At 44.9% G+C, this 23,160-nt stretch overlaps 1 protein-coding gene across 1 annotated transcript; it reads right to left on the reverse strand.

Annotated features, from left to right (window-relative positions):
* Positions 1-1,530: 1,530 nt before the first annotated feature.
* On the reverse strand, positions 1,531-22,175 carry LOC127652636 (ATP-dependent RNA helicase DHX58-like). The gene is made up of 12 exons (XM_052138896.1): positions 22,072-22,175; positions 20,527-20,700; positions 20,054-20,258; positions 18,918-19,108; positions 14,455-14,568; positions 14,162-14,294; positions 13,279-13,464; positions 5,210-5,457; positions 4,699-5,010; positions 3,752-3,942; positions 3,396-3,489; positions 1,531-3,275 (listed from the first exon to the last, which is right to left on the reverse strand). Exons 2-12 carry the CDS (start codon positions 20,698-20,700, stop codon positions 3,078-3,080), a joined length of 2,046 nt encoding a protein of 681 aa, XP_051994856.1. The 5' UTR covers positions 22,072-22,175; the 3' UTR covers positions 1,531-3,077.
* Between the last annotated feature and the right edge of the window lie 985 nt (positions 22,176-23,160).

The following is a 23,160-nucleotide window of genomic DNA, read 5'->3' on the forward strand; positions in this document are numbered from 1 at the left end:
TAACTTACAGATCTTTATTGAAAAGGGTTTAAACAATGTTTTCCATGCTTGTTCAATGGACCATAAATAATTAATGAACATGCATCTGTGGAATGGTCATTAAGACACTAACAGTTTACAGACGGCAGGCAATTAAGGTCACAGTTATACAAACTTAGGAAATTAAAGAGACCTTTCTATTGACTCTGAAAAACAAAAGAAAGATGCCCAGGGTCCCTGCTCATCTGTGTAAATGTGCCTTAGGCATGCTACATGGAAGCATGAGGACTGCAGATGTGGCCAGGGCAATAAACTGCAATGCCCGTACTGTGAGACACCTAAGACAGTGCTACAGGGAGACAGGAAGGACAGCTGATCGTCCTCGCAGTGGCAGACCACATGTAACAACACATGCACAGGATTGGTACATCCGAAAATGACAACTACAGGACAGGTACAAGATGGCAACAACAACTGCCCAAGTTACATCAGGAATGCACACTCGCTCATCAGTGCTCAGACTGTCCGCAATAGTCTGAGAGAGGCTGGACTGAGGGCTTGTAGTCCTGTTGTAAGGCAGGTCCTTACCAGACATCACCGGCAACACCGTCGCCTATAAGCACAAACCCACCTTCGCTGGACAAGACAGGAATGGCTCTTCACTGATGAGTCACGGTTTTGTCTCACCAGGGGTGATGGTCGGACTTTCGTTTATCGTCAAAGGAATGAGTTTAGACTTATGAAATAGTTAAAACATCACAGCTGCTAATTAAAAACAATGAAGGAATCATACTTAAAGGAATAGTTCACCCAAAAATGAAATGCCATATCTGTATGACTTTATTTCTTCTGCAGAACACACACAAAGATTTTTAGATTCATATTTCAGCTCCGTAGGTCCAGACTGTGAATGGGAACATTTTGAAGCACCAAAAGGACATAAAGGCAGCATAAAGGTAATCCATACAACTCCAGTTGTAAAATCAATGTATTCAGAAGCTATATGATAAGTGTGGGTAAGAAACAGTTCAACATTTACGTCTTTTTTTTTGTGATTCAAATTCTTTGTGCATAACGCCACCTACTGGGCAGGAAGGAGAATTTATAGTAAATATGACTTAAATATTAATCTGTTTCTTACCCACACCTATCATATTGTTTCTGAAGATATAGATTTAATTACTGGATTACTTTAATGCTGACTTTGTGTGCATTTTGGAGCTTCAACATTTTGGTACACATTTACTTGCATTGTGAGGACCGACAGACCTGAAATATTCATCTAAAAATCTTTGGGTTTTGCAGAAGAAAAAGTAATTTTCATTTTTGGGTAACTATTCCTTTATCCTTATGTGTGTATTCAGAAAAGTGATTCATATCTTATATTGTGCTTCTAATAACTCCAGGTTACTCATATGCTGTCAGTCTGTGTTCTACAATCTAAAGTTAATCTATGACTGTGTTCCTGCATCACACGCAATTTACACAACATGAAGTCTTTATTTATGTAGCAGCTGTAAAGATGTCAAACCTTTTAAATTAAAGTGCATATTTTTTTATTACATTTAAAAAAGTATACAATATGGAAATACATAATGCATCACATGAGACTACATTTAGAAAAGGGATTGTTTTTAAAATTCTTATCACTAGTGGCGAGACAAAAATGTAAGTATATTATGCACATTTTCTGTAAAAACAGACCTAATGTCACACGAATAAACATGAAAAATGTTTAAGCAAAGGCTCACAAATGTTCAAAGTGTAATTGTGACATAGTTAAATTTATAACTCAGGCATAAATTAATGGTCAAAGCAAACCAGTGTTCCACTGTCATAAAGTTAAAGTGCATTTTAATTGCACATTAATAGTAATCTAAACAATAGCTAATAACAGAGAGCAACACCGTCCTGATCCCAGAGAATAAAGCATTATGAAGATAAATCAAATGATGCACATACAGTACACGCACGTTTACATAACCATCTTAATGATTACATTCGATAGACTTGCTGTTTAAATTTTTTTAATTGCTGGGTGATCATTTTTATGTGAACTATCACATTCATAACTGTCTAAAAGCAAAAAGTCAGTTCCAATGGTACACCAAACTTTTTTAAATTCATTTTTAAAAAACAATATACATTCAGCCAAAACTAATGTATTACTTGCCTGAAGACATGACACAATACTTATGCAAAAACAAAGTGTTTTGAATATAATGTATATCATGTCCACACAATGCACTTGTTATGCTCTAACACACACACACACACACATACATACATAAACACTCACAACTTTCAGCCACAACATTAAAACCAGATGCCTAATATTGTTTAGGTCCCCCTCATGCCACCAAAATTGTGCCAACCCGCATCCCAGAATTCTATTGAATGCTATTCTTCTTACCACAATTGTACTTTACATTATTAAAGCTAGGAAATAGCTTTAAACGAACAACTTCAGCATTAAGGCTTATCACAGCTGAGAGACACAACAGACTGATTGATTACAGAATTCAAGGTGCTTATCTCTTACCGGAGTTTCCACATTGGATACATACCGTTTAAAATGGCAGAGGACATTGAGGTTTCTATAGTGAATGACTCTTGCACACCGGCTACTGCGAAATGGAGAGTAATACCCCACTTGGACGGCTATTTTACCACTGAGAAAGTTGATCTTCAGAAAGCTGACAATATCTCTGCTTGGGTGTGTCAACAGGTGATTGCACACGCTCCAGCTCACTCTTTCCCTTTCTCTTTCTTTCTTTCTCTCTCTCTCTCTCTCTCACTCACACACACACACACACACACACATGGGCTGTTTGTTCAAAACAGCACAAGCTGTGGTACTATTTCTGAAGTGACAATTTTGAATAACTAACGAAGGCTTAGACGCATCATTTGGTTTGAACCAGCAACGGCAGATTCTGATCCGCTGCGTAAGAAAGTAGTTCCATGCACAAATGCATTTTTATGACCGTACACACGCACACACGCGCACACACACACACACACACACACACACACACAAACAAACTGACACAATATCGGTTAGTGAGTTAATTACTACTTCAAGTATGATTGGCCTGTCAGTCATCATTTTCGAAGTTCAGGTCAGGGAAACGGCCAGTCATGTACTGAATGAAGTCAAACTCTTCCACTTGGAACTCAATGTCTTTCCACTGCTTGTGTGTGAATTTACCCCGAGGAGTATTCAAGGAAAAGCTCTTTATTTTCAAACAGGGAAGTATTGCCACTTTCTTGAATTTAATCTCCATTCCCCAGTCCTTATAATGAGAGACAAAAAAGTAAAGCAATATACTTAAGGGCTCCCTCCTGTGTTTGGTTATATACACTTACAAGCACAGTATGTTTGTTTTTAATGTAGACTGACAGAAAATATGTACCTTTCCACAATGAATGCAGTTGATAACCCGTCCAGGCTCCCAATCTTCAAAACTCCTTTCCAGACATACCTGCCCACCTGCTTTATAGTATGTCCTATTAAACACACAGAGAGACACAAAAAGAATCATTACACTTCAAGACATACACTTTCTTGCTATTTCTTGCTTTTCAAAGCTGTGCTTTGGTTTACTACACAGACATAGGTTTGCTAAGAAATAATCAATACATTAAAATGAATGTTGTGCATAGAAAATCCCATTTCTCATCAAAATATTCTCCTCGGTTCTGCATATTTTGGATAATACCTATTCAGTCTATGATAGAGACTATAACATATTGAAGTATGATTACTCACTCAAAATGAGGATTGATGTTAACATGGTGTGAATTCTCTATGTGTCTTATATCTGCTCCACAGCTGACAGGAGTGAAGCAACCTCTGCACTGAAGTTGCACCTGAGTAGGATTGTAGCATGTCTTTTTCTCTTTCCTGTTCCTCTCAGCCTGGATCAGAATCATTACAGCTGTGCGTTGAAGCTCTGATATCTGACAGACAGACAGAGACCTAACTTAAAGGAATAGTTCACCCAAAAATAATCTAATCACTTACTCACCTTCATGCCATCCTAGATATGTATGACTTTCTTTCTTCTGCTAAACACAAATGAAGATTTTTTTAAAAATATCTCAGCTCTGTAGTCCATACAATGCAAGTCAACAGGGTCCAAAACTTTGAACTCCAAGAAGCACATAAGGCAGCAGAAATGTAATCCATAGACTCAAGTGGTTAAATATATATCTTCAGAAGATATATGATAGGTGTGGGTGAGAAACAGATCAATATGCAAGTGCTTTTTTACTATAAATTCTCCTCCCAGCCCAGTAGGTAGTGATTTGCACGAAAAATGACTTAAATATTTAAATTATTCTCGCCAACATCTAACATATCGCTTCTGAAGACATGGATTTAACCACTTTAGTCTTATGGATTACTTGTATGCTGCCTTAATGTAATTTGTGTGGACCCTTTATGTGGACCCTCTTGACTTGCATTGTTTGGACCTACAGAGCAGAGATATTTTTCTAAAAATCTTCGTTTGTGTTCAGCAGAAGGAAGAATGTCATCCACAACTGGGATGGATTGAGGGTGAGTAAATTATAAGAATTGTTTTTTTATTTTCACCCAAAAAAGGCACTGTGCATTTATGAAAAAGTAATGGAAATTGAATCTTTCAAGTTAGGAAATAGACATGGACAGAAATCATTAAAATAATGTAATAAATAATTTATATTATGGCAAACCTTCTGTCGGAACTCCCTGGGAGTCATGCTCTGCACTCGATCAATAGCTTGTGCGGTCAGCATTTCTAGATATTCATTGGTGAGTTCCCTGCGTATCTCACGCCCACCTTTTTCAGCCACCACTGAGTAGACACTGTTCTGAGCTCGAGCCCGCCCACTAGCCTGCCGCTGAGCTATTTCATTGGTCAACAGCCCATAACGTACAACCACATTGCATTCAGGAATATCAAGTCCTTCCTCAGCAACACTGGTAGAGATTAGGAGGTTGAGGCCTCCATCTCTAAATGTTTTAATAGTGTCCTTCTGTCCTCTCTAAAAACAAATACAAAAAACAGGCACAAACATAAAAAATATAACCTAATTTACTGCTTCTGAGAGTTAGTAAGTATATTAGATGAAAATCTGAATATAGCATTTAAAAGGGTAGTTCCCCTAAAAATTTAATTGATAACAGATTTTTAGGGGTGAAATATTCCTTTAATTCTCCTACATAAAGAGTGCCTGACAGTACCTGGGTCATGTGGTTAGCACCAGTGCCCGCTCCAGTGAGAATGCCAGCATGTATATTGACCCTCCGTAGCTCAGGGTTGGAGTTCACCCAGTCAAACAGACAACGGGTGCCCCTGCGGGTCTTTGCGAAGAGGATACCACGAGACTCACGTTCCTTAAACTGTTCTACCATCGTCTGCTGCAACCGGGCCAGTTTGGGGTTTTCATAGTGGGCATTCGATGCCAGCTGCCATAACTCCACGCGGTTCTCTAAGTACAGATAGAGCAGTAGAACTATCAGCTTTATTATTATTAGTGTGACTGCTTGAGATCTCAGAATCATTTATGTTAGTGGTGATCAGAATTACAAGTTCAGTCATGAAACTCTAAATGGCACAAGCTGATAGGTCCGTTGAACGTGAAATTTGCTAAACCAACCAGCTGGCATGGTGCAGCTGATTGGTCTTTGACAATCAACTTGTTTGTCAAACATTTAAATTGCCTCAGTTGTTTGCAAGTAAGCTGGTTTCACTTCAACGTGCTACAAGTATTTTCTCTCTGAAAACCTCCTCCTCCCCAGCACCATTAATCTAGATCTGCTTCAAGATGATTATATGTATTCCTTACTGTGCACAAGCAGCATGTCCAAAAAGCTTGATGCAGCATGTCTTCTGCAAGTCCAATTGTGCAGAACCATTCCTTAAACACAGTATGTTCTAACAGTAGCATGTCTTCGTATTTGCTCTGCAGCGGCAGTGAAAGCAGATCTAGTCTGCCAAGACTAGGGCAGTCAAGAGTATGAAATTTGTCTGACGATTAATTTGTCAAAGATAATAATTAATAATTGTGATTATGACAAAATAATTGTCTTCAATAATATAAATCAGATAATAAAATTGTAATACATGATTCACTTTTAAGGGTTTAAAATTTATGAATGTTAATTTAAACAAAATAATTTCTCTCTTTTTGGTCAACTTTAGTCTTGATCCATTTTACATTTACACTGTTGTTTTTGCAAGCCAGCCAACCTGATTATTAAAGTTTAAGAAAAGTTTATACCGGGGGGCCTGGGAAGCTCAGCAAGTAAAGATGCTGACTACCACCCCTGGAGTCACAAGATCGAATCCAGGGCATGCTGAGTGACTCCAGCCAGGTCTCCTAAGCAACCAAATTGGCCTGGTTGCTAGGGAGGGTAGAGTCACTTGGGGTAACCTCCTTGTGGTCGCTATAATGTGGTTAGCTCTCGGTGGGGTGTGTGGTGAGTTGTGCGTGGAAGCCGTGCTATGTCTCCATGGTAATGCGCTCAACAAGCTACATGATAAGATGCGCATAATTGACGTCTCCGACTGAGGCGAGTCACTATACCACCACAAGGACTTAGAGAGCATTGGGAATTTGGCATTCCAAATTGGGGTGAAAAAGGGGAGAAAAAAGTTTTTACCTCATTTATATTTATGCAGGAGTTTGGTGCGAGTTTCTGCAGAAGGCACGCACATCAGAGTGCTTGAGTAGCGGTTAATCTCTACATGCAAGTCACGAGCTGTCTGAGTGACGTCCATGGTGAGACACACAAATGCGCCATTCATGGCATTTATATATTCACTTAAAACTACATTATTTGGAATTTGTGCACAGTAATAGCGGTTATCTCAAATAACTGTGGTTAAATCAAATAACCGCAATCAGATAATTTAATAAATCGCAACAAGCCCAACCAAAGACCAAACCTACCAACTTGTCATATCCCTTCTAACACCTTACCTTTACTCCAAAAGTTGTCATGACTGAACTGATATAATCAAAATGTCAGGTTATCACAGAAATCACAATTAGGTCAGGGTCAATTTATTTTTATAGCACATTTAAGAACAACTAGTGTATACCAAAGTGCTGTAAAAATGCAAATAAAACAATAACTGTATACAGAGGAATAAAAACTAATAATAAAAATTGCACAAAAACAACAAGAAATTACCCATAAAATCCACAATAAACATTCATATAAAAGCCAAGGAATACAGATATGTCTTCAGGCTGTCACGAACCCCTTTCCTCTGCCCCATCTCCGCTTCCTCGAGCACGCACCCATACACTCCGCGAGCATGCTCGCTTCCCGCTCCCTCGCTCCGCCCCCTTGAGCGCGTACGCTCTTTTTCCTCCCTCGAGCACTCACGCTCCTTTTGCTATTACGAAGCTCTCGCTCGTAAACTCTCTCCCCCCTCTGACTCATGCTCGCTTCTCACGCGCACCAGCCTGAACATTATGACCACTTGCACTCACGCGCTTCCTATCCCCACACATTAGATTCACCTGCACTCGTCTCGTCACCTTCATTGTTCACACCTGCACCTTCCCTATAAATACCCAGCACTTCCGTTTCACGGGTGTTGGTTATTGTATTGTATTTAGTTCCCGTATCGTTGCCCTGCTAGTCTCGTCTAGTTTTGACCTCCCTACTGTTTTACCTCTTAGCTTGCCAACTTGTTCCCCTGTCTCCGTTCCCACTTGTCCCTAGTTGTTAACTGTTTTCCCGTCTTCGACCCTCTTGTTTATATCATTGATTCCCCTGCTCCGACCTTACGCTCCCCTTGACCATTCTCTCTGGATTAACCCTGTTTGTACTTCTGCCTGCTTTTATTACTGAATAAAAGCAGTTTTTCATCACATTGTGACTGTCTCAACTTGTGTGTGTGTACTCGGGTTACAGAATAACCAACCTCACCGTAGACAGTCACAATGCGTCACGCGGATGTTTCAGCGCAGCTCACTAGAGCGGAGAGGCACGTCACATTCGGCGCAAGGAGCTACAGTTTGGAGGCAGGACCAAGCGCTCACGGCCCAGGGGCAGCAGGTATGTGCGTTGTCTGATTTATGTCACACTGTTTCACCTGTGTCTGCCCCTGAGCCCGTTTATGCCTCCAGCGCATTTCTGAGCGCCGTGAGCCTTCAACCCCTGAGAGGTTTGACGGCTCTTCGGACGCTGACCAAGGGGTTTTTCTGCGAGGCAGCGGTTGTGTAACCCATAACCCCGCCCTCGGCATTATGGACCCAGCGGCCCAACTCGTGGGTTTAGCGTCAGGGGAGCCAAACCGTGGAGGCTTATATTATGGATTTTTGTGTCCTGGCGTACCAGGTGAATTTTAATGAGGTGGCTCTGAAGACCATTTTTCAATGTGGTCTGAATGAGCCAACCTCATCATTAATGCCTGGTGGTCGCTGCCCCCTTAACCTGGCTCAGTTTATTGACCTCGCCCTACTGTACTCTGGTTCCTCGTTCACTGTGGGGGAGGCAGACACTGAACCAGCGCTCCACACCAAGACCCCCGTCTCGAAGCCTACCACGGCCCCAGTCCCGAGGCCTGTCACTGCCCCAGTCCCTAAGCCTGACACGGCCCCAGTCCCTAAGCCTGACACGGCCCCAGTCCCGAGGCCTGTCACGGCCCCAGCCTCGAAGCCTGGCACGGCCAACGAGCCGGCGCCCATGCCCGCCACGGCCAACGAGCCGGCGCCCATGCCCGCCACGGCCAACGAGCCAGCGCCCCTGCCTGCCACGGCCAACGAGCCAGCGCCCCTGCCTGCCACGGCCGGTGAGCCACCGCCCATGTCTGCCACGGTCAGCGAGCCAGCGCCTGTAGCCTCGACCCCCCCTGAGCCAGCGCCTGTAGCCTCGACCGTCCCCATGGCCACGTCCCCTGTTGGCCGAAGACGTAAGAGAAGGAAGAGGGCCCCTTCTCCCCAGTCTCGTCTGGTGCTCAAGACCTCTGCTCCGCCCTCAGAGTCTCCCACGGCTCTGCAGACCTCTGCTCCGCCCTCAGAGTCTCCCACGGCTCTGCAGACCTCTGCTCCGCCCTCAGAGTCTCCCACGGCTCTGCGGGTTCTGCTCGCCCTCAGAGTCTCCCACGGCTCTGCCGGGTTCTGCTCCGCCCTCAGAGTCTCCCACGGCTCTGCCGGGTTCTGCTCCGCCCTCAGAGTCTCCCACGGCTCTGCGGGTTCTGCTCCGCCTCAGAGTCTCCCACGGCTCTGCGGGTTCTGCTCGCCTCAGAGTCTCCCACGGCTCTGCCGGGTTCTGCTCGCCCTCAGAGTCTCCCACGGCTCTGCCGGGTTCTGCTCGCCCCTCTGAGCCCTCCCGGGCTCCGCCTCACGCAGTCTCCAAGGGCCCCTCACGAGCCTCCTAGGGCTCCTCCTCACGAGCCTCCCAGAGCTCTACCCCTCAAGTCCCTCAGGGCTCCACCCCTCAAGCCTCTCACGGCTTCGCCTCTCGAGTCTCTCAGGGCTCCATCCCTCGAGTCTTTCATGGCTCCACCCCTCAAGCCTCTCACGGCCGCCTCTCGAGTCTCTCAGGGCTCCATCCCCGAGTCTTCATGGCTCCACCCCTCAAGCCTCTCACGGCTCGCCTCTCGAGTCTCTCAGGGCTCCATCCCTCGAGTCTTTCACGGCTCCACCCCTCAAGCCTCTCACGGCTCCATCCCTCGAGTCTTTCATGGCTCCACCCCTCAAGCCTCTCACGGCCGCCTCTCGAGTCTTTCAGGGCTCCATCCCTCGAGTCTTTCATGGCTCCACCCCTCAAGCCTCTCACGGCTTCGCCTCTCGAGTCTCTCAGGGCTCCTCCGCCTCTCAGGGCGTCCCCTCTCGAGTCTTTCATGGCTCCACCCCTCAAGCCTCTCCCGGCTCGCCTCTCGAGTCTCTCAGGGCTCCTCCGCCTCTCAGGGCTCCGCCCCTCGAGTCTCTCAGGGCTCCTCCCCTCTCAAGCCTCTCAGGGCTCCCCCTCTCGAGTCTTTCAGGGCTCCTCCTCCTCTCAAGCCTCTCAGGGCTTCGTCTCTCGAGTCTTTCAAGGCTCCCCCTCAAGCCTCTCGAGCCTCCCAGGGCTCGGCCACTAGAGGCTCCTATGGCTCTGCCTCCCGAGCCTCCTACGGCTCCCCTCCAGAGCCTCCTACGGCTCCACCTCCCGAGCCTCCCAGGGCTCGGCCACTAGAGGCTCCTATGGCTCTGCCTCCCGAGCCTCCTACGGCTCCCCTCCAGAGCCTCCTACTGGCTCCACCTCCCGAGCCTCTCATGGCTCTGCTCCCAAAGACTCCAGAGCTTCCTAGGGCTCCGCCTCTTGAGCCTTCCACGGCTCCACCACCCGAGCCTCCTACAGCTCTGCTCCCTAAGACTCCAGAGCCTTCTAGAGATTCACCTCTCGAGCCTCCTACGGCTCCGCCTCTCGAGCCTTCCACGGCTCCACCACCCGAGCCTCCTACAGCTCTGCTCCCTAAGACTCCAGAGCCTTCTAGAGATTCGCCTCTGGAGCCTCCTGCGGCTCCGCCTCTAAAGCCTCCCTTGGCTCCACCTCCAGAGCCTTCCAGGGCTTCACCTCTGGAGCCTCCTACGGCGCCACCTCCCCGGCTCTGCCTCCAGAGCCTACCAGGGCTTCACTCCTGGAGCCTTCTACAGCGCCACCTCCCACGGCATCACCTCCCCGGCTCTGCCTCCAGAGCCTACCAGGGCTTCACTCCTGGAGCCTTCTACAGCGCCACCTCCCACGGCGTCACCTCCCTCGGCTCTGCCTCCAGAGCCTTCCAGGGCTTCACCTCTGGAGCCTCCTACGGCGCCACCTCCATGGGCTCCACTTCCTGAGCCTTCCAGGCCTTCGCCCCTAAAGCCTCCTTCGGCTCCACCTCCAGAGCCCACCAGGGCCTCGCCCCTGGGGCCTCCTGCGACTCCACCTCCCTCGGCTCCGTCTCCTGAGCCTTCCTCGTCTCTGCCTCTGGAGCCCCCGAGCCTCCCTCGGCGCCGCCTCTTCTGTCTCTCAATTCCCGCCTGCCGAGTCTCTCACGGCTCCGCCTTCCAAGGCTCAGTCTCCCAAGTCCTCCACGACTCCGCCTTTCACGGCTCCGCCCCTGAAACCTTTCCTCACTGGGTCTTGCCTGCTCCCCTTGTTACCGTTCCTCTACCTGTCCTGTGGCCTCTTCCCTGGCCTCCGGACCCTATTCCTGTCCGGTGGTCACCTTCCAGACCCCGGACCCAGTCCCTGTCCTCCAGTCGCCTTCCAGACCTCCTGACCCAGTCTCTGCCCTATGGCTGCCCCCTAGACCTCCCGACAACCCGCCTGTCCACTATGTTCCCCTTGACCTTGTCTTGAACTGCCCATTGACCCCCATGGACTGTTTCATCTCCCTTTTGTGCCTTCTGCCCCTCGCGAGCTCACACGCTCGTTCTGCTCCCCATGAGCTCACGCTCGTTCTGTCCCCTCGAGCTCTCACGCTCGTTCTGTCCCCTCGAGCTCTCACGCTCGTTCTGTCCCCACGAGCTCACACGCTCGTTCTGTTCCTCAGGCTCCTCGCAGCCGAGCGGCCGTCAGGAGCCGTCCTATTCAGAGGGGAGTACTGTCACGAACCCCTTTCCTCTGCCCCATCTCCGCTTCCTCGAGCACGCACCCATACACTCCGCGAGCATGCTCGCTTCCCGCTCCCTCGCTCCGCCCCTTGAGCTGCGACGCTCTTTTCCTCCCTCGAGCACTCACGCTCCTTTTGCTATTACGAGCTCTCGCTCAGTAAACTCTCTCCCCTCTGACTCATGCTCGCTTCTCACGCAGCACCAGCCTGAACATTATGACCACTTGCACTCACGCGCTTCCTATCCCCACACATTAGATTCACCTGCACTCGTCTCGTCACCTTCATTGTTCACACCTGCACCTTCCCCTATAAATACCCAGCACTTCCGTTTCACGGGTGTTGGTTATTGTATTGTATTTAGTTCCCCGTATCGTTGCCCTGCTAGTCTCGTCTAGTTTTGACCTCCCTACTGTTTTACCTCTTAGCTTGCCAACTTGTTCCCCTGTCTCCGTTCCCACTTGTCCCTAGTTGTTAACTGTTTTCCCGTCTACGACCCTCTTGTTTATATCATTGATTCCCCTGCTCCGACCTTACGCTCCCCCTTGACCATTCTCTCTGGATTAACCCTGTTTGTACTTCTGCCTGCTTTTATTACGAATAAAAGCAGTTTTTCATCACATTGTGACTGTCTCAACTTGTGTGTGTGTGTACTCGGGTTACACAGGCATTATTTAAAAACAGGAAGGGAAGAGGCAGACCTAATGTCCAGAGGTATACTAATCCATAGTCTTGGGCCAGCAACAGAAAAAGCACGATCCTCTTTAAACTTTAGGCGAGAGCGAGGTATTTGCAGGAGCAATTTGTCAGAGGAGCTGAGGGTTGTAGGGGATTGTTGATAGCTCAGAAGTTCTGACAATTAAGGGGCCACACCATTTAAAGCTTTAAAAACAAATAACAAGATCTTAAGGATCCTATATTGCACCGGTAACCAGTGGAGAGCTGCTAAAACCGGTGAAATGTTTCCCTCTTCCAGTAAACAACCTTGCAGCTGCGTTTTGAACTAACTGCAAGCGATAAAGAGATGAGTGAGTTAGACCCATGTACAGTGCATTGGAATAGTCAAGATGAGATGAAGCCATGGATAACTATCTCCAGATCCTAAAATGAGAGTAGAGATTTTAATTTGGCTATTTGCCTTAGTTGGAAAAAGCTACTCCGCACCACAGCATTTATCTGTTTTCCAAAATGTAGCTCCGAGTCAAAAATCACACCTAGGTTTTTTGCAAAAGTATGAACATTTGAAGACAGAGTATCTAGGTTCCTAGTGATATCAGAGACAGCACCAGGGAGACCAAACACAACAACATTAGTTTTGCTAATTAAAGGAATAGTTCCCCCATAAATTATTTTAAATATATGCAGAAGCGCAAATGAGATTTGGTAGCTACAGCAGAGAGCAAGATTTATAATGACTTTAGATTTCAGTCTGTTTTTCGCACAAAGCTATCCTACATCTTTGGAAAACTTGGAATATAGGGCACAAGCCATATGGACTACATTAATAGTACTTTTGTGTTTTTTTTGTCCTTTTTGAGCTTGACATTCCCTGGTCGCTATATGCTTTTGTGTATGATAAATAGCATGCAAAACCTTTGTTCCACAGAGCAAAGGAATTCATACAGGTTTGAAATGACAAGAGGTTGAGTAAATGGTGACAAATTTGTAATTTTTGGATGAACTATTACTTTAAGAGCTACACAAGAATCCATACCTTCAAAAAGCCCCTGCAGAAAGAAATCAGTTCCATCTAACAAGTTGTGTTGCCTTGAATTGTAGAACTCGCTTAGAACACGGAACGCGTCCACCATGCGAACAGTGTCATTAATGAGAAGAGCATCATTGTATTCCCGCAGGTGCAGAGCACACTGAGCGATCAATCTGTTCTCCTTCTGTACACCTGACAGACAGACAAACAAACAAACAAACAAACACAATCACACACAATAAAAGAGAGTTTTTGTTTGAATGGGATATGGTTTTTGGGACTGTTTATCTATCACACTTTAGGTTTACATTTAAATAATTTTTGACAAATGAAGACCAAGTATTCAGTTTGCTTAAATGAAATTAATTTTTCCTTAGAAACTTGCCTTTTCAAAATACAGATCTAGTCAAGTTAAAGGTGCTATAAGCGATTTTAGCTGTTCTCGAATTTTGATAAGGTGAGGCACTCGATTAGCCACGCACCCTTTTTCCAAAACTCGCACTCCAAAGATACCAAATTAGTTATATTTTCACTGGCACAAACAGAAAAGGTTGTTGAAACAACAGCAGCAAAATGGCACCCTCAACTGACAACTGTTATGAGCAACATTGCATAAAAATGGCATTATGCCTCAATAATTTGCTGCAACTAAAATACTATGAGAATGTGCAAAATGATTGACAGACAGAAAGCTTAATTGTCCGTAGCTTGCAGACACTTTTATGTTTGCTGTCTTTGTCTGTCAATGAGACCGGTGAGATATCACACAACACTTATTTCATTAATATCTTTTAGGGAGTAGTCAAATATTTTCAAGAAAAATATTGCTTACAGATCATTTAATTTATGTTCCTAAAACACACTCAATTGTAGTAACCTGACCCCTAACCTATTTTTTCCAGTTCCACCACATCAGCTTCATATTCCTGTGTGCCCACCTCTCGCAGGTTTAAACTCGCCTCTGACGGCATAAAATCATGAATCATTGACATCATCAACTTCAGGTGATCCCCAAATGGATCCTATTGTACATAAACAAACATACACACAGACATATCAACACATAAATAACTGCTTGTATATGTGCACAGCAGCCATAGAATTGAATTGAATTTAAGGCACACAGAGGTCAGCACATTCTAGAAAGGAACACATGAGTTAGAAAATGTACCAGAAACTTACCTTATCTCTTTTTTCAACAATGTCATATATCTTTCTGGGTTTGGGGACAACACTTTGCAGCACTGGCAAAGAATTCTTGGTGGACACAATTGCAGAATCCAGATTGGCACAGATCTGACAAAGAGAAAAACAGAGTGATAATTATTTCATTTCTTTCTAGCACAAAATAAATTAAACTTCATATGGCTCTTTGTATTAAAGTGGTCTTATCATACTATACACATTTTATTGGAAACACTTTACAATAAGTTTGTATGGAGCGGGACGTGGTCGTGTGTCTGTCATTGGAGAGAGAGGAAGCGGTAAGGGCCATGACCTGGTGATTACTGATGCTTAACACCTTTGTCTCATTACAGTGACAACGGAGAAGGGCTTGAAAAGGCTGCCGAAACACCGGAGAGATAAGAGAGAGTTAGCGACAGGGGAACACGAAGTTGTGTTTGTTGTAAAGCTAAAGTGTATACGTCGATTGTGAAACTGAAAAGCCACAACTCTGATCGTGAAGCTGAAAACACTGAATAAAAAGCTGATTTACCTGGACTGCCACCCCGCTTCCCACTTCCCGTTTCCGTCTTGTTGGAACGTTTACACTGGTGCTGAAACCCGGGATAAGGAAGAAGTCTGGTTGCCATGGACACCTCACCACTCGACAGACTCATCCGTGCCCTGGCTAGCATCCAGGAGACCTTCTCACAAGGAGTGGTGCTACCAGGCGCTCCTCCAAGGCCTGCTGATCCTCGGCCTGGGCTTCCAGAGCTGGCTGGCTCCAGGCGGATCCTCCACCACGACCCCGGAGGCAGCGAAGCAGCCATGCATCCTACACTCCAAGATGGGCCCACCAATGGCTGCTGCTGCTTTCCAGGGAGGCCCAGCTCGCGGCACAGTATCTACCACCTGAGGACCGCCTGGACTACTTGAAGCTGAAGACCGCTGTGGGTTGGCCGCACCCCAGAACAACACCGCCAGCGGTTCCATTCCCTCACGATGAGAGAAGTTGTCTGCCCATTTGCGTTTGCCCATTAGCTCCGTGATGCCTGCTGAAGATGGGTGCTAGCCAGAGAAGGCCCTAGCGTGGAAGATGTCATTGAGCTGATGGTGGTGGAGCAGATAACCACTCACCTGCCCAGAAGAACCACGGAATGGTCCAGTGCCATCGCCCCACTTCGGTGGATGATGGCATCCAGCTGTCCGAAGCCCACATGGTGGCCTACCCGGAAGCCGGCGAGCATTCCAGATCTCTCTCTCTCTCTCTCTCTCTCTCGCTCTCTCTTGCATCTAATCCTCCTCCTCTTGCCCCTCCCTCTCGCCCTATACCCGCTCCCCGGTAATGGGGAGTGGTGCCACCCAAACCAGCTCCCCATCTTCATGGGCTACACTACATGCCAGCCCCCTCCCCCTCTCTGTCCTTTCCCAGGTTGATGTCTCCACCACCAAAAGTGCAGTTGGGAATGCTGGAGCTGTGGGGAACAGGTGTCCAGTAAGGGAGGCAGAGACGTGGATTCGGTACCCGACACACCACAGACTGCCCCCGATCAAGCAGGGATGTATGGTATACTGGTAAAAAGTAAGGGGTGTAACTACCAAGCCCTGGTGGATTCAGGCTATAATCAAACCTCGATCCACCACGGCTTGGTTCATGACGGGGCTTTGTGTAGGAAACACAAGGTGATGGTGAGGTGTGTGCACGGGGATGTTCACAAATATCCGGTAGTGACTACCGTTATTACATTTGGGCGAGGCCTCAGTTAACTCCCGCTTCACCCATACACTGATTTTGGGAACCAATTGGCCGGGGTTTAAGAGAATAATAAAAGTGTTATGTGTGGATGGGTCCTGCAAAACAAAATCTTGGTGTGTGTTGTGTGACTCGATGGATGGGGAGGTGGAGCCGGGCCGTCCATGTCTGCTTAGCATCAGAATGATTTAGGAGGGGAATCCTCCAGCATTTCCATCCTTAGGGAGTTCCCGGAGGGAGATTTCCCTCTAGAGCAGTCACGTGAAGAAACACTTAGGCATGCCTTTGACCAAGTGAGAGTAATCGATGGCCAGCAGCTCCTGCCAGACATTGCCTTTACATATTCATACTTTTCAGTTATTAGGAACCGGTTGTATCAAGGGATGCAGGGGCAATCAAACCCATGAAAATACAACCCAGTTATTAGTCCCGAGGAGCCATCGGGAAACAATCCTATGGTGGGTCACTTAGGACAAGAACAAACACTGCACCGTCTAATGGCCCGCTTTTATTGGCCGGGCATTCACGGGGATGTACGTAGATGTTGTGCGGCATGCCGCAAATGTCAGTTGGTGAATCCACTGGCCACACCAAGAGCGCCATTGCGCCAGTTACCTTTAATTGAGGCCCCCTCCGAAAGAATTGGTATGGACCTCATCAGGCCATTACAACAGTAAGCACGTGGATACCGCTTTGTATTAGTCCTGGTGGATTATGCAACATGATATTCCGGAAGCAGTGCCTTTTAAGCAACATCTCACCATGCAGTGTTGTGGAGGCACTCTTCAAAATTATCTCCCGGGTGGGGATTCTGAAAGAAAACCTCATCGACCAAGGCACAATGTTTATGTCAGGAACGCTACGTGAACTTTATGAATTGCTGGGGATTAAATCGATTTGCACCAGCGTTTATCACCCGCAAACAAACAGGCTGGTGAAACTATTTAATCGAACCCTGAAAAATATAATTCACAAGTTTGTGCATGAGGATGCAAGGAATTGAGACAAATGGCTGGAACCCCTATTATTTGCAGTCATGGAGGTCCCGCAAGCCTCCATGGGGTTTTCCCCCTTCAAGCTCCTGTTTGAACACCGGCCCCGTGGATGCTAACACTTGATTTAACTAAGGGATATTGGCAGATACCCTTAACTCCATTATCCCGAGAAAAAAAAGATTATGATTACACCAATTCGTCACTCTTTTGTTTGGTTTGTTCGGGGCTCCTGCTACAATGCCTCATGAATAAGATTCACTTATCGTCACTTGGGTCACGGGCAGGTACGTCTCCAAATTGATAAGACCGCAGCGATAGTGGCCTGCCCATGTCCCAAGTCCAAAAAGGAGGTGAGGCCTCCTGTGAGGGGTTTGGGCCGTGCTCTCGCAGAAGGTGGAGCACCTCGTGCTGTACATTAGACGCAAGCTCTCTTTGAGAGAGACTAAGAACAGCACCATCGAGAAAGAGTGCCTTGCCATCAAGTGGGCGGTCCTAACCCTCCACTACTACCTGCTGGGGTGGGCCTTCATCCTCCACTTGGTTCCACCACATGAAGGATACCAATGTGCGGATCAGCCCTTCAAATTTAAGGTGGTCCACAGGCTTGGGCCACAGATGGTTGTGGCTGACTTCCTCTGAATGGGGCGGGGGGGTGTTAGCAGGCCGGACTTTGCCCGGGCCCGAGTCGAGTGGTGGGGGTATGTGGAGCAGGATGTGGCTGTGTGGGGAGAGAGGAAGCAGTAAGGGCCATCACCTGGTGTTTACTGATGTTTCACACCTATCTCTCATTACAGTGACGACAGAGATGGGCTTGAAAAGGCTGCCGAGAACACTGGAGAGACAGAGAGATTTAGCTACAGGGGAACACAAGTTGCGAAGCTGAAGTGTATATTTATTGTGAAGCTAAAGTGTATGTTTGTTGTAAAATTGATTGTGAAGCTGAAAAGTCAAAATTCTGACGGTGAAACTGAAAAGCCAAAACTCTGATTGTGAAGCTGAAAATGCTGAATAAAAAGCTGACTTACCTGGACTACCCACTTCCTTCATGCTGGAACGTTTACAACTTGTATTCGTTAACATTATTTAATGGCATTTATTAAAATGAACAATACAGCACTTATTAATCTTGGTTAATGTTAATTTCGACATCCTAATACATTTTTAAAATAAAAAAATTATACAATAACATTAGAAAATTCATTATGAACTAACAATGAATTTTATTTGTATAAATCAACATTAACCATGATTAATAAATGCAGTTAAAAAAAACTTCAATGCTTCAATGCATTTACTAATGATAAATACTGTACAACCTTTTTGTAAAGCATTACCATTACTTTTAGGTCATCATATAATGCTAGTAAACTTTTATGTACCAAAAATATTTTCGTTTTTCATGACCACCTTCTCTCTATCCCTTAGTACAAATCAGTCCATAATTTACCTCTGCACATGAAAGAAACATCCCTTTGCATGTGAAATTAGCAATAATTGGTGCTCATTCACCTGCTGCAAGTTTGCCGTTTTTTTCCGCAGTTGTGTCCAATACAGTTTTTAACTACCCCATCCATTCTATAAATTCCCCTTTTGGACTGGGAGGCCAGATTTAATTCCTGAAAGTTATAGTATGACTTCAAAGTACATCAAGCTCATTATCTCAAAAGAACAAGGACATTTTGATTCCTCACGAGTTGACCCCATTTATTATGTACATTTACAGACACACACACCTGCAGGACATGTTCAACAGCTTTATCCAGTGTCCTACTTCTCCCAGTGCCAGGTGATGCTGTGAGGCCCAGAACCTGAGGCAGATTATTTTCCTTTCTAACTTTCATTTCCACATAGCGGCCCATAATCTTGTTATAGACGTTTTCCTTGTGTGTGTGGTGACACTCATCTATGACCAGCAGGGTGAAGTCTTAAGGAAGACAAATGGAGACCAATGTTTAAACTTGTGAAATGCATTCAAGCAAATTCATCCTCCTAGGTAACAAGACCAAAAATGCTTGCATCTGAGTCACTCTAAAACAATATTTAAATATTACTTACATTTTCATTCATGTGCTGTTTACAAATTTAAAGGTGAAGTTTGTAAATTCTGTGCCACTAGCATCACCAAAACAAGGAATAGCAAAAAATTGGTTTCCGTCTACCATTGGGAAGCCAAATAGACAGTCCCGCCCAAAACTCATGTTAATGGTTGTTGAGCCAAGTTTACATTGTCGGGCTTGTCAGGTTGCTTAAAGTGATAGTTGACCCAAAACTAAAAATTCTCATTATTTTCTCACACTCATGACATCCCAGATGTGTTTGACTTTCTTTCTTCTGCTGAACACAAAGGAAGATTTTTAGAAAAAAAAACTCAGCACTGTAAATCCATATATTGCTACTGAATGGTGGCCAGAACTTTAAAGGTCCAAAAAGCATAAAAAAATCATCATAAAACATTTTAATAAGATCTTTTTCTCACACACAACCATCATATCACTTCTGAATATATGGATTAATTTTATGTGCTATTTGGACCTTCAAAGTTCTGGCCACCATTCTCTTGCATTGTGGACCTACAGAGCTGAAATATTCTTCTAAAAATCTTGTTTGTGTTCAATAGAAGTAAGAAAGTCATACACATCTGGAAAGGCATGAGGGTAAATACATGTTGAGAGAATTCCCATTTTTGGGTAGACTATCCTTTCCCTTTAAGCAAACAGTTTAATGTTGTGATAGTGCCACAGTATTAACAATTTCAGGGAAATCATACTACCAATGGCTTACTTATAGATGACTCTGCATATTAAGCTGGTATTCTGACATGGAATTACACACTTCAGCATTATGTGTGTCATACAAATCTAGGAGTTACCTGTGAGCTCCACATGTTTGTCCTCCTCCATGTTGGTGAGGGCGTTCTCTAAGATCTGAGCAGTGCAGACGACCAGGTCTGATTTCCTGACCACATTTCCAAAGAAGTCTTTCTCATCACTATCTCCACTGATGGCCACTATTTTGTATTTTTTGTCAAGGTAAGGCCGGAATTCTTTTTCGTAATGCTGGTCTACCAGGTGCACCTGAGAACAATGTATATACATATAGCCGCACGCATGTATAAATGTTCGATCATACAAATGAAGGAGATGTGGATAAATTATTTAAACTTTAAACTGTAAATGTCCTCCTTTGAACTTTTTAATCTAATATAATGTGTAATGATGAAAAAGTAAATGAGAAGTATATGCTAATTATTAAAACAGAATATTGCCAAGACACAGGTGGAGAAAGAAAAATGGACAGATAGAATATTATGCACAGACTGATACAAAACAAATCTGGCTTTACCTTATTTACAAGCACTGCCACTTTGGCATTGGTTTTGGTCTCCAGGTGTTTCTTAGTGACGTAGACTGCTGCTCTGGTTTTTCCTCCACCAGTTGGCAGCCAGATGATGCTGTTCTCCCCTTTCAGTGCTGTCTGCACCACCTCTTCCTGGTATGGTCTAAGATTGATCTCCATCTACACACACACACACACACACACACACACACACACACACACACACACACACACACACACACACACACACACACACACACACACACACACACACACACACACACACACACACACACACACACACAAACAAGGTTTAGAGTAGGGGTGTAACTCTGGTGTCCTGGTCAAATTCGCCCCATTGGCTCTTATCCATCATGGCCTCCTACTAATCCCCATCCATTAATTGGCTGTATCAGTCCCCTCTCCACCAACAGCTGGTGTGTGGTGAGCATTCTAGTGCACTATGGCTGCGTCGCATCCTCCAGTGGGATGCTGCACACTGGTGGTGGTTGAGGAAAGTCCCCTGCTCACTGTGTAAAGCACTTTGAGTGTAGTAACAGAAAAGCGCTATATAAATGCAACAGTCTTTTAACAAAGAAAGTGGTGTATGTTCAAAATCAGACAACACCTGAAGCATGCTTTTCTATATTAAGCACTTCAGTGTTTAGAGCTTGAGCTACAAACAGTTATGTTAGATACTTTTCCCATACAGCTGAGGAGCATCCCGAAGAGCATCATACACAAGACCAAAAGAGTGATTTAGTACTGATTTTTTTTTTTAGTTGACCAGTTTTGTCACACAAGCTACTGTACTTAGAGAAACATAGAACACAATATCAAAATCTAATAATTTGTAAGATCAGAAATTTTTGTTGATCTTTCTGACCTAGAAGTATTTGTTTCTGATTGGTGATGTGCTGCACAACTGGACATACACAAGACATGCTGCATTAAGTATTTAGGACCTGCTGCTGCTTCACATTTAGACATACATTCAATCCCCCTGAAGCAGATCTAGATAAGTGGAGCTGGGGAGGAGGAGGGTCTCAGAGAGAAACTACTGCAAGTGTGAAATCCCCTTGAAGCAGATCTAGATATGTGGTACTGGGGAGGAGGGGGGTCTCAGAAAGAAATTAAAGCAAGTGTGAAATACTAAAATGCCTTTTCATTTTTGGTAAATGTAAAAAAAAAAAAAAAAAACCTTGACACCCGATTAACCAGTGTAGTATGTTAATAAATAATTTGACCCAGTGCCAATCGGAAATTACTGAGAAATAGGCAGAATAAAGGTAGAGAATGTTTAGGATCGTTACTCACTAAACTTCTTATAAACATTGTAGAAAAACAAGTGAAATGTTACCAGTTATTTAACAATATAATTTATCAATAATCTCTGTTAATTAAATACGGTATGAGTTTATTACATCTGTATTTGCTTCACGTTCAAGAACTACAAACATTTTAGGCTAAAAGGATCAAAGAGCACAATGCATCAACACTTCCAAATGTGTGAAATTGTCAATATAGTGCATGTACAGAATGTTTACTCACCTCTGCTGCTGCCTCTGTAGTGGTGGTAAGTCTGGGTTCCTTTAGAGAGGGGAAAAGCTGGACTACTCTTTAAAACCTTTGTGTGACGAACTGGCTGAGCAAGAAACGAAACCAGAAACAGAGAAAGGGCCCAGCAAGAGGAGATTGACGTACTGCAATAGAAGGACAGAATGCAACGACAGCAGCTGTCTATGTTGTGTTAATATTACAAATATTTTTTTTACATCTGAATAAGCTTGAGTATGTTTTTCGAAATTTGTCAGGATTTTCTTGTAGGCTGCAGCTAGGGAGAGGAATGTGACAACTGAACTTCAGCTGGAAGGAGAGAACAACTAAACAGAGAGACCTCAGTGAGGCCCCACATTGAATAGTCAGTGATGTTAGGAAATCAAAACTGAAGAGACTGCCTTTCTTTGTCATTTGCCAGTTAGTCATGTTAAGGTTTGTAAAAAAAAACATATTACTTTAGACCCTCTGACATAGAGCTGAGGGTAGAACCTTACCAATTTTAAAAATGAATATTGTCTTAATATTAGTATCTCTTTACACATTAAATGAAAGAAAATTACACACCTTGATTGCTGTTTTTGACACTAAATCTCAGTCAGAATTTGATTTGAAATACCAGTGTTGACTTTTTCAAATGAATACTAAGGTATTATAATACAAATAGTAATATTATAAAATTTAAGTAATAATAATAATAAAAAGTTTGCTGAGGGCCTGGGAGGCTCAGCAAGGGAAGACGGTGACTACCACACCTGGAGTTGCAAATTCGAATCCAGGGTGTGCTGAGTGACTCCAGTCAGGCTTCCAAAGAAACCAATTGTGGCCCGGTTACTAGGGTGGGTAGAGTCACATTGGATTAACCTCCTTGTGGTCACCATGATGTGGTTCTCCCTCTCAGTGGGGTACATGGTGAGTTGTGGGTGGAAGCTGCAGAGAATAGCATGAAGCCTCCACACGCGCTATGTCTCCATGGTAGCGCGCTCAACATGCCATATAATAAAATCTGCAGATTAAGTATTAGATGCGGAGGCAACTGAGATTTGTCCTCCGCCACCTGGATTGAGTCGAGTTACTACGCCA

This window comes from Xyrauchen texanus, chromosome 12 (assembly GCF_025860055.1).
Source record: "Xyrauchen texanus isolate HMW12.3.18 chromosome 12, RBS_HiC_50CHRs, whole genome shotgun sequence".
NCBI lineage: Eukaryota > Metazoa > Chordata > Actinopteri > Cypriniformes > Catostomidae > Xyrauchen > Xyrauchen texanus.